Consider the following 12234-nt stretch of genomic DNA (forward strand, 5'->3'; position numbering starts at 1 on the left):
AGGGTTGGGGAAATCTGGGCAGGGTTGGGGTAAATCTGGGCAGGGTTGGGGAAATCTGGGCAGGTTTGGGGGAAATCTGGGCAGGTTTGGGGAAATCTGGGCAGTTTTAGGTAAATCTGTGCCTGCCACAGCAGCTCAGCCCTGGGCTGGCTCCAGCTGCTGCCTGCCCATCTCAGCCCACTCTGAAACAATCATTATCACCTTGGGCCATTTTCTCCTGGAGCATTTGAAAGTGTTGCTGGCATTTCAGCAGTTAAAAATATTGCTTTCAGTTGAAAATACTTCAGTATTTTTATTATCCCCAATCAGTTGCACATGTTGCCTCTGAACGAAGGCCATTATTTAATGACCTCGTCTCTTTTTTTTTCAGTCTAGGCTTCCTAATGGAAAGCTTCTTGCCAACTGTTTTGTTATTTTTAAATGAGGCTTTGCAAAATTGGGAGTTATTGGGTTTTTCCTTTTCTGAGACTGAAAGATTTTTAACGACCTAGTGGAAATTTGAGGTGGAACAAAATAAACGAGCATTCTCTAAAGGTTTTATATTGTCCTTATTGGCTCACTGAATGCTTTTGAAAACCCGAAGGCCAAAGGCTGACAGAATCCTGAATTATAAAAGCCCCATTACTGTTTTAAAATGATTGAATGGCTTTTTATCTTTGTGTTTAAATTGTGAAAATTTGATTAATGATGCATTGGTAGGTGACCTGTGACATTCCTGAAAATACTTCCATAAAGAAATGATTCAGCAGTAAGATATTAAGTGCCATAATGTTTACAAAACACATTTATTCTGTAGAATTCCGAATTCTAAAACTGAACCAACTCCTGTGTTATTGTCACTACAGTCTCTCCATTCTTCCATGCTGAAGCACATGTGAGTGTACTTGTCTGTAAAATTCTCACAGAAGAGGGTTTTTTAGGTTTATTTGGAGCTGTCTAGTTAAGGCAGGATTTATCTGCTGGTGCTGGAGCAGGGCAGTGCTGGGCATGTTCACTGTGTTCAGCAAACTCTGGGGTGTGATAGTTTGCTTCCAGTGAAGTTTGACTCACTGTATCTGGGAAGTGTCAGAAATGAGAGCTTGAAAAGGTCATGACAGATCACTAAAGATAAATGGTTAAGGGAGAAGAGCTGTTAAATGAAACAAATGGCTTAACTTGTGCAGCAGTGGAGGAGCTGACCCTGCCCAGTGCTGTAAGGACCATAAAATTTCCCTTTTATAACAATCTGTGAACTTGTGTGATTTTGATGGCAGTGCATAGACAAAGGGGTTTTGTAATCTAATTGTCCTTAAAAATCAAAGAAAACCCCAGCAGGGTGTTCAAACCTTGGGCAAATGTAAAAAAATCTAAATCTTTTGATAAAGTCTGAGTAAGTTGCTGGGGTTTCTCCTGAATTTTTTAAAGGTACTAAAAGAGCAAGATTGGTAAAACAAGGACTGAGGGGCTGTTGGGGTTTGGGCTGTGAGTGTTACATGTTACCTGTGAGTGACAGACTGCTTCTTCCTCCCTGAAATGCTAAAAGCAGAGGCTGATTTTTGTCCTCAGTCCTGCTCTGGGAGCTGTTCTCCAGCAGTTTGATGATGGCCACTTGCAAAGACTTTCCTTTGCAGCCTTTTTGTGCCATCAGTTCTGTGTAGCAGCCGTAGCAGAGCAGGGACCCCAGGAATTCTCTGTCATTCCTTTGCTCCTTGCTGCCAGACCCGTGGTGTCAGTGGCTGTGCAGGAGTGGGCTGCACTTCTTGAAATGTTTTAGCTGTTTTGAGGCCAGGTCATTGAATTTGAGACAAGGTTTATGAAAAAAAAATGGGAGTAGATTTGATTTTCTGTACATTGTGCATGGCTGTGTAGTAAAAGGTGATATGTGGATGGCCATGGGAGGAGTGCCCAGCCACCTGAGTGATGGGGTTGCTGCATTTCAGGTGGCAGTTTAAGGTCTGGGGTTTGTGTTTCAGCCCATATCACAGGATAATGCACACACAGCAGCACTCTCAGCAGTTTTACAAAGGCTCTATCATGTCATGGAGGAATAAGACACATTTACTTGTGTATTACATTAGCAGAGCTAACAGGAGCATATTGTCAGGGAAAACAACTGCTGGCAAGTATTTCAGAAAGGGGAGGGGGAAATTGCAGACCCCAGCAAAGGGAGCAAGAACAGAACACTGCCACTGGACCCATACATTGATGGCATTCCTTTTGACAACATGAATGAATTAAAAAAAATAGTAAAAGGAGCGTTTTTAGTTGGGTTTTGAGTGTGAGTGATTCGTGCTGTGAGACAGAGACTGCAGAAGCCACAGACACAATACTGTTTTGATTTTAGGTTTTAACACATCCAGATTGTGAGAACAATAACACAAAAAAGACAACATTCTTTGTCAATGTGCTCTCTGGATGTGGGTGAGCTTGAGCCAGCGATGTCGAGATACAGAAATAATGGATGAAGTATACAGCAACAATTTGCAGATAAAAATAATAGAAGTTAAAGTGTATTTTACATGATAAAAAAAAGATGAAAGAGGAGGAAGTCTGTTCCATCTGAGATGGTTACAAAATGGTGAAGTAGCCTCTGCTGAGAAGATTGATGCAATGGGGAGTGACCTTGGCTTGGAGCAGGAGCTGGTGATGTATGTATGAGCATCTCGCTGCTAAATGGACCCAGATTTGTAGCACTAATATACATGGAAGCCCAGAACCAAACTCAGGATGGCAATAAATCAACAGCCACTTTGGGTGTCATTTCTGGTTTATATTCCACTATTGTTCTATCACTTTAATTCATGTCACTATCATCTGTTCATCTGGAACAGTTTTATATAATTTTCCAGTGGAGTTACCTGACAAATCCTATCAAATTAACAAGGTGCATTAACAGTATTGACTGACTGTGAATTCTGAAGTTGCAGGACCAAACAGTGAAATTTTTTGGAGGATATTTATAGGGGTGATTCTCTTAGAGGAAGGAATGGGGAGCAGCCTGCACACATGAAGAATTTGCACCTTTATTTTTAGAACTTCCCCTGACTTTTTTTTAGTGAGAAAATGAGACTTTGTATCATCAACTTCCATATTTTCCTTAAACTACAGCAAATACCATTTGGAATAGTGAACCATTGCAGTGAAATACCAGCACCGATTTTACATAATCTGTCCAAAATTAAATCACAAACCAAAATGGGCTCTGGATGCAGCCTCAGCCTACTCAAATTAGTGAGTTCCAGAAGCCTGGGTGTTAATTGGACTCTTGATACAATGCTTAATTGCAATGTGGTCTCTCTGATGTGAGGTGTGTTTAATGCCAGAGTGCATTGTTGGGTTCGTGGGGTGTTCCCATAACCCACAGGGTGGGCAAGGCTGGCCCCAGGGCAGGGGCTGCAGCCAGACCCCCACAGGCTCCTGCCTTGCCAGAACCCACAGGAAAGAGAGGTTTCTGCTTTTTTGCCAGAGATGCAAGAGTTAAATGATATTTAAATATTTTTTTTCTATATTGCTCCCTTTTGTCGATGTCCCATGAGGTTCACCCTGTAACTGATGACTGAAGACACATCTTTGTTTTTAAGGCTTTGCACACCTAGGTGTAAAAAGCTGCCTGGGAAGTTTCAGTTCCTGAACTGCTTCCAGCAGGATCCTCCTTGCCCTCTGCACTGGTGTGGCCTCTCCTTGAGTACTGTGTGCACTTTTGGGCACCACGATGTAAAAAAAAGCCATTAGAGAGCATCCAAAGGAGGCCACGAGGGTGGGGAAGGGTCTGGGGGGAGGCTCCTGAGGAACAGGTGAACAGACTTTATTTGGGGCAGAGGAGACTGAGGTCACACTGTGGGCTTCAGCATCCTCACAAGGGGAGGCAGAGGAGCAGGTGCCAGTCCCTGCTCTCGTGACCAGGGACAGGACTCAGGGAAAAGCCTCGAGCTGAGTCAGGGGACATTTAGGTTGGATATCAGGAACAGGATTTTCACCAGAGCAGGGCTGGGCTCTGGGACAGGCTTCCCTGGAAAGTGCTCACAGCATCCACCCTGCCTGGGTTCCAGAGGCACAGGGGGAATTGTTGGGGTGTCCTGTGCAGGGCAGGGGCTGGGCTCCAGGATCCTGGTGGGTCCCTTCCAGCTCAGCACATTCAGAACCTCTGTGATTCCATGTCTGCTGTACATGGGGCAGGGGTGATAGTGTCTGTTACACACAGCACTGGTGACTGCAAAACCAGCACTATCTCCTATAAATCTTGCAGCTCGTGTAGCTGCTGCTTCCAGAAGAGCTCTGTATGCGTTTAGAAGAATTTTTTCTGGGATATTTCTTTCTTTTGGTATGCTTATGCAGGAGAATAAAATGCAGATTATCAATGCAGTTTGATAACCATTTGCTTCTGGTTTCAAAAGCTCCCGTGCTTTCAGAAAGCCCAGAAGGGCAATATACCTTCAGCCCATTTAAGATTTATAAAGTGTGTCAAACGGCTGATATGAAATCGGTTAAACAGATCACTCTTGTGGCTCTCTATTCTTTCTCATCTCAGGTATTTCTGGAGACAAGGTAGAGATAGACCCTGTTACTAATCAGAAGGCCAGCACTAAGTTTTGGATTAAGCAGAAACCCATTTCAATCGATTCTGAACTCCTCTGTGCCTGTGACCTTGCGGAAGAAAAAAGCCCAAGTGAGTAGTCCTTTTTATTTATGTTCTCTCTTCTCTGCCTCCCTGGATGTGCTCGATGTCCAAAGAATTATTGCTACCATGTCCTTTTCTTTCTATAGGTGTATTTTATTCATTACAGGATGTTTTTAATCTGACTCAATTCTGTTATAGAGAACACAGCATAAACAGGCACACATTTTACGAGTGTCCTTTGATGCTGCTCTCAGCTAATGGCATCACTCAGTGCTTCTTGCCCACTGTCACACCAAGGGATCACTGGCTCTGCCCAGCTGTCTCCAGCCCCACAGCACAGCCAGCAAACCCATGTTTCAACATAATTGAAATTTTTTGGCACTTTTAAACTTCCAGACTGGTTGTAAATGTCTTTGTTGCAACTGGAGATCTCAGTAAGTGTCAGCTCAGTCTGAATTTGCCCCAGCCATGGCTGGGATTGAAGGTGCCACTCTGGGCATTGTGTTCTGTAGTGGTGACCAGGCCAGGACAGTGGGGACAGCCAGGTCTGGGGACAGGCTGGACATGCCAGCTCAGTCATCACCCAGAGGTCAGCTGGCTCCGTAGAGTGCAACTTCAAAAGCAAGGACTTCTGCTTGTTGTACTCAGTAGAGTAATGAGAGTCTCTATCTGGAAAATTTGTTTTAAAAAGCACAGGATGGGCCCTGGGAGAGTTGGGCAATGGCTCCCAGTGGGGCCAAAATGGAACTGTCTACTATCAAAAAGTGACTGCAGTTCAAAAGCTCAGATGGATTTTATTGCACTTGTGCCTCTGCAGGGTAGTGAGATGCTGGTATTAAGTACTTATCTGCAAGGTGACAGAGAGGGAGAATTATGTGATACATATTTACAGAGGTAATGATCTGTTGAATTCTCTTGGAAGAGTAAATTTATGGCTGCCACAGATTTTATCAGCAATTATTGAACTATATCCTTCTCCCCTTCATTACCCCTTCCTACTCCATGTTCTTGGTTTAGTCATTGTCTTCCTTTTCTGTCTCTCCATCAAGATTTCATGGTCCTTGGGTAGGCACAATCCCAAGGAGAAGCTTCCCCAGTGACCTGGTAGTCTGAAACACGTGAGGATTTTGTGTACAGTGCGAGGGGCAGTTTGTGCTGGTAAATCCTGGCACTCCTCTGCTTTGTATCCACATTTCACTGCAAATGCAAACATCTGAGGGGATAAAATGGTGCCCACAAAACAAGGTTGTATGTGAAAAGTCAAACTGAAACCTGAGGTTTCCAGTGCTGTCAACAAACCCTGGACACCTCGGACCCCGTCCTGCAGCTGCTGCTCTGGGGAATTTGTACCCAAATCCTGCCAGCCCAGGAATTTCAACCCCCAAATAGAGCCCAGGTGCAGGAGGGCAGTGCCTGCATGTGGGGACCACTGAGTGAAGAATCACAGTGGCTTTGGAGAGGACACTGCCAGGTTGCAGCTAAGGCAACCATCACAGCACTGAGGGGCTTATTTGTTCATTTTTGTGTGAACATCTTAAACTTCTTCTACTAAATAATGGTTCAGCACAGTTCCAAAAGGAGAAAATACTTCCTCCTGAAACTGCTGACCTTTTCCCAACTCACTAAAGATGTTCCAAAAGTCATTATTTTAGGCCAGCAGAAAAGACTTTTAGTGTGACATCTCCGAATGATGCATTTTGGGGAACTGAACAGCAGATCAGTATCTCTTGAATTTTAAATGGAAAAAAGTTATTTTAGTAGCATAAAGGAATGAAACTCACTGTATTTCACAAGTTTTGTCTGTGATTTTTATCAGCACGGTGATGTATGTTTGTAGCAGAGTTTACATCAAAAATTATTCCCGGATCTTTCTTGAATGAATTATTGCAAAGAGAGGCTGAGTACAGATAAGGTCTTTGAGTTCTGCAATATATTTTGTTTTCATGTTTTTATCTCTTGTAACACAAACATGCTCCATCTCCTCTTTCAGAAGTGCTTGTCCCGTTGTGCTGGGCTCTGGGTTTGGGGCTGCCTTTCCTTCCCAGGCACGTCCATGGGGTCAGAACCCAGCTGAGCTCTGCTCTGCTGAGCTCTGCTCTGCTGGGCTCTGCTCTGCTGGGCTGGGCTCTCGTGACTCTGAAGAGGTGAAGGGTTTGGACCAGCCTCCAAATGTGACCCTGCTTTTCAGTAAGGGCAAGGGGAGTTGGGAATGGAGGTTGAGTGCTGGGAGCAGCATCGGGGTGCAGTGGAGAGTCTCGTCCTCGTGTTCTTTACTTCCCTCTGAACTGGTGCAGAGGAGCTTTAGTGGCACCTGTGTGTGTGTGTGTGTGAAAGGACTCAGCAGCTTCAGAGCTGATGTGGGAATATTGACAGACAGCTTGGAGCTGTTCTGGACAGGCTGAGCTCACAGAACTCCGAGCTGCCTTCAGTGAGGGCAGAAAATGAGAACAGAAAGCTCTGGCATCCCATTTGCCGTTAGTGGGGGGATTGTAGGCAGGGATGGCTGGTGATTTTTGTTTGCCCTTGTAGTAGCCCTGGGTCAGAATTTGAAGTTTTATTTGTAAATTAAATCAGACTCCCTGGATTTAGACTGAGGGGGGAGTTAATGGCCCTGCTGGCTTGCTGCAATGCCATTAGAACCTGACAACACTGGGCACGAACATCTTCTTTAAATCAGGTTCAGCCTGATTATCACGAGAGATTCTGAATGTTTTGAGTCTTGAAAGGAAGCATCCTATCATGGAGAAATAAGATTTAAGCCTTAATAAAGTAGTTGTCATTTTTATAGCTGAAAAGAGCTTTGTATCTCAATTAAGTGTACATAATATAAAGTCTTAAGGAAGCAACATAATACGTTTAATACGATTATATCCCTTTGCAATAGTGTAATTTAAAGGAAATCTGATTCTGGTAATGTCTCTTACATTACTTGGACAGGGGAGAAACTTCAGTGTCACTGCCCCCTGCCCGTGTGCAGGGCTCAGTGGCCCGAGTGGCCGTGATGGATGCCCGTGGAGCTGGGGAGGGGGTGCAGAGCCCAGGGCAGCCCCTCTGTGCCACCACACCTGATGGGCCAGGCACCTGCCCAGGGTTCTGCCAGGCATCTGTGCTTTACACGGGCTGCAGAAATTGGATTTATGTGATCATTTACTTGAAACACTGAAGCAACATTCTCTGTGATCCTTTATCTGCCTTTTTTTTTGTTTTGTTTTGTTTTCATAAAGCAGAGACATCTCAGTTGCTTTGTCAAAATACCCTTGGTATGAAGGTAAGTCTAAACAAAGGTGTTCCATAGGTCATGGAGTACATGGGTAACTCCAGTTTGTAATTTAATTGCCCGCTTTGCACCCTGCAGCTGAAGATTTCCTTTAAATTCTGATTCCATTGTTGCACTGGGGCTTAACAGAGTGTTAACCTGGTAATAGGCACAGGGCCTCCCCATTATATGTCTCGCTATCGAGCGGTTCTGCATGACTAGTTAAAAAAGATGGCAAGAAGATTAATGAAAGCTGCGAGTGCAGAAGGGGGGCAGGTACCTCGGTAAGACTTCCAGTGAGGAGATATTAGAGCTGAACCAGAGCTTGGCTTTTTCTTTATCCCGTGACCTTTGAACCTGCCTTACTGTCGAGAGCTGCCAGCCGAGCCGACGTTTTGATTGATGTTGCTACACGAGTCAGTCTTTCCCATTGAATTCCACATCTGCACGAAAATAGCTTTTCCAGCAGTATTCACCCTGGCTGCAAGTGATAGCCAGAGTGATGCCTGAACCCCCTTTATGTAGTTTTCATTTAAAGCTAAAGGTATTTGATGTTTTAATTCAGTGTCCGGTTCCTCCCAGTTATGCACGTTGGGTAATACTGGTTTAATGAATTCCTTGTTGGGTTGTGGAAGGGCTGAAAATACCCAGGAAATGTTGGGTTCCTGCTGCTCTGGGATCTCAAACAGAGCAGAGCTCAGGGCCTGCAGTGGGGCCAGAGCAGAGGCAGTGTGTGCTCTGCAAATGGTGCCCAGAATATCCTGTGCTGGTTCCTGATATCCCTGCTCCCACAGCAGAGCAAGAAGTAACACAGCAAAATTCCTACTCCAACAGGAGACTAAGCACAAAAAGGTAAAAAACGGGTTCAGCAGAGAAAATGTTCCCAAACTTCAGGCTTGGAGTGAAGGGGATGTCCGAGTGTGGGGCAGAAGGGAAGAGCCCTCCTGTGCAGGCAGGGGAGCCCAGGGATGGCAGCGGGCACAGATGGCCACGGCTGGGCTCAGCAGGAGTGTCCCCCCGGAGAAGGGGCTGGCACCAGGGGTCCCTGGGCCTGGCAGGGACAGGAGCAGTCAGGGCTGGGGAGCTCCTGCTGCTCTGATGGACTGCAGCCCCTCCAGCAGCCTCCCCATAAAAGTTCTCCTGAGCGCAATCAGGAGCGCGCATTGCCTCATCCTTTTAACAAATCTGTGCTGTAGCCCTATTAAAAGGGGTCTTCATCTATCCTGTCAAAGCTATTCTGCTGGGGTTTTTTAGTTTAATTACACTATCCAATTAAAACTCCTGGGCGCGTTTTGATTCGCCTCTCCTCGGGCCTGAGTGGATGTGACATTTACAAGGCTCGCCTCTCCGCCAGACAATGCGTGATTGATGAGGTGCAGACACAGTGGAGGAGCCCATTGCCATGTGGAAACACTGCATTTTGATTTATTTCTCTTTTTCCCCCCAAAACAAGGTTGCTGGTAAAGGGGTTTCGGGCAATCCCGAGTTGCACCTCAATTTTCAGCATTTTTGCAGAAATCTTCGTTAGTATTCTACCTCTGATAATAAATTAAAGAAGAAACAAAAGGCTTTGGGGGAAAAGAATCCAGATGTGTGAATAGTTACCACAATATGACACAAAAGTGGGTGTGTGCTGCACTTTAATTGCAGCTCTGTTTTCAGGACATTTGGACACATGGCTCCCTGTAATAGCAGTGCTGAGTAACAAGCCTACAGTGGAACATAAAGGGTTGGAGGAAAAGAGATCATGGACTATGCTGCTGCCTGAGAGAATGGGGCAAGGCAGCTGGACCACAGCTGTTATTTTTTCCCTTAACAGTCTTATCATTTGTTCCCTCTTCAGTACTGGCCTGGTTTGAGGAGATCCACCCCAGGTTCATGGGGGGCAACCCAAAGCCATCAGTGACTCCACTGCTATCAGTGGGGTGAGGATTTCACCCAGAACTGGCTGCCCTCAGTGCCTCTGAATGGCACACCTCTGGGATAAATATCCCTCCATAAAATGGGATTAACCCCACCTGTACACACAGGTGCACATCCCTGTTCTGTCAGTGCCACATCTGGATAATCCAGCTGCAGCAACGCTGCGACTTGTGACATCCCCTGTGAAGTTTTATTTGTTACCAGAGGGTGGCAGGAAGGGTGTTGGGTGTTTTTGGTGGTAACACAACTCTTGCAGCTCTGTGGGCCCTTCAGGGTCATGGCATCATTCCTGAGGTACCACACGGGGATTTCAGGCAGCTGAGCCCCTCCCCAGTGCTTTGGGTGAAATGCAGCACTGGTTGCAGAGCAGAGGCTTCCCCATCCATGCAGGCTTTGAAGGAAATGTGTCCTTGTACAAAAGTATTGCTGATGTGGATTTTATTATCCTCATTCCTTGCCTTTTACTTTATTTCTAATCCTTTTTCATCCTTTCTGGCCCCATGAGAAGAGATTTCAGGGTTTGAGCCTGTTGAGGTCATAGTTTCTGAAGCAGTGAGAATTAGTGATGTCAAACGATGTCCATAAGTGCTTTGTTCTTCAGAGAGTCCTTCTCCAGCTATTTATTCCACTAATAACTCTTAATTGTTGACTTCTGCCTTATGGCCCTGTAATGACAAAGCAATCATCAAGGTATATTGAAAAATTAACATAAATTTGCATTTCCAGTGTTTGTTTGTTTTGTGCTTTGTCCAATTCATGAATATTCTTTTCATTCTCCATCTAATTAGTGATTTAATTCTGTGCATTCTGTTTAAAGAGTGGCTTGGCAAAGAGAGGATTTGGGTAAGGGCTGAATTGTGGGGTGGGAGGAAAAAAGAAAAACTTTCTAGTCTTGGCAGATTCAGTAAAAAAATTATATTTTCTTGTGCAAATTCATATCCTTGTTATCCAAGAAAAAACATGTATTTTTTAGACTTTGACAAAAAGAGTTTATTACTTAGATTAGAGTGATGATTTTTTTTTACCTGTGTCAGGTGCAGTGTGGTGCCCACCAAGGGTTTGGATGTTTTCCCAAGATTGCAGGAATTAGCCCAAGATTTCCTGTTGCTGTAGGAGCAGAGGATGGCCAGTAATTCTGGAGCTGAAATCGCCCAGGATGTCTCAGTGCTGTGTGTGAAGTGGGGCTGTGGAGGAGCTGGAGCTGCAGGAGGAATCCCAGCCCTGGAGCTGCAGGGTCTCTTCCCTGCCTCGTTGGCAGTGCAGTGGTGCTAAAAATCAGGAGATGGGTGAGCAGCTGAACGTGGTGCTGGAGGAGGAAATGAGCTCCCCTTGCAGAATTCCCAGTGAATTATCATCCTGCCCTTCCTCCAGCAGCTCTGCAGGCTCCTGTGCAGGAGTGACCACACGGGAACGCATCAGTGCTGCCCTTGGGGGATTGCTCAGGGTGCCAGGGGCCGAAGGGCACAGGGGGAGAGGCTGCTCTGCTGCAGGGCTGGGGGCTCAGCCGTGCTGGGGCTGCCCGGGGCCACCAGGGCCATTGGCACCAGCCCCCTTGGCTGTGCCGAGCTCTCCGTGGGCTGTGCCCACCCCGTGACAGGAGCTGCTCCGTTTCTGTCGTTCCTTTTGCTTTCTGTAACTGTTTTAACAGACAAACGTAGTCAGGAATAACGCGGGGTTTCTGTTGTTGTGCAGCTGATTAATCCTGATTGCAGGGCACTGAGGTTCCCTGCAAACACCCAGCCACTGCTGGTGTGCAGGGGTGGTAACAGCTGCCCGTGCAGCATCTGCATTTGGTTTAAATCCCCCATCACGTGCAGCAGGAGCCACTCGAGCTGCTGCTGTTTGTTACCAGATCCTCTCACACGGAAACATCAAACCATGGAAGCTCCTATTGATCTCAGAATTGTCAGGGGTGGTGCTCTATTGGAAAGAGGTACATCACATATTTAAGCACTCTTGGAAATGGAAATCAATCTCACAATTCATAAATTCCATCTGGCTAGAAGAGTAGCAGAGCAAAGTGCCAGTTAGGATTTCAGTGCACTCATATTTCATGCTGTAAGTAGTGTGTTGTGGACTTGGAGCCCATAAACATGATGCTGTAATGGGGCTTTCTAAGGAAAAGTCTTCTTGGCTTCTTTCCACCGAATCTCCAGTCCCAGCAGGATGGGGCTGCTGTTCTGCACATCCTGGGAGCCCCTGCAGGAGCCACCCTTGGCCAGTGCCCTGCCAGGCAGGCAGGAGCAGAGCAGCCCCTGGGAGCAGGAACGCTGCCCTTGGCAGTGCTGTCCTGGCAGGGCAGTGCCCCAGGGACACGAGGTGACACCACAGCACGAGGCTGGGCTGGGCTCCTGGGGAGCAGGGAACGTCTGGAAAGGTTTTGTCTTGATCCACAGCAAGAATTAACCCAGTGACTTTGCAAAACCCAAAATACAGCAGCTCTTTGGGATCCTCTGAC

General features: G+C 46.1%; 1 protein-coding gene across 4 annotated transcripts in view; it reads left to right on the forward strand.

Moving 5' to 3' along the window:
* MAPKAP1 (MAPK associated protein 1) overlaps positions 1-12234 on the forward strand; it is an 81015-nt gene that overhangs the window by 65116 nt on the left and 3665 nt on the right. For all 4 annotated transcript variants that reach the window (XM_014880021.2, XM_088177595.1, XM_088177596.1 and 1 more), the window contains one exon: positions 4508-4645. In XM_014880021.2, coding sequence (XP_014735507.1) covers positions 4508-4645 — 138 coding nt within the window. The remainder of the gene's footprint in view (positions 1-4507; positions 4646-12234) is intronic.

The sequence above is a fragment of the Sturnus vulgaris genome, chromosome 22 (assembly GCF_052056855.1).
Source record: "Sturnus vulgaris isolate bStuVul1 chromosome 22, bStuVul1.hap1, whole genome shotgun sequence".
In the NCBI taxonomy this organism is placed as follows: domain Eukaryota; kingdom Metazoa; phylum Chordata; class Aves; order Passeriformes; family Sturnidae; genus Sturnus; species Sturnus vulgaris.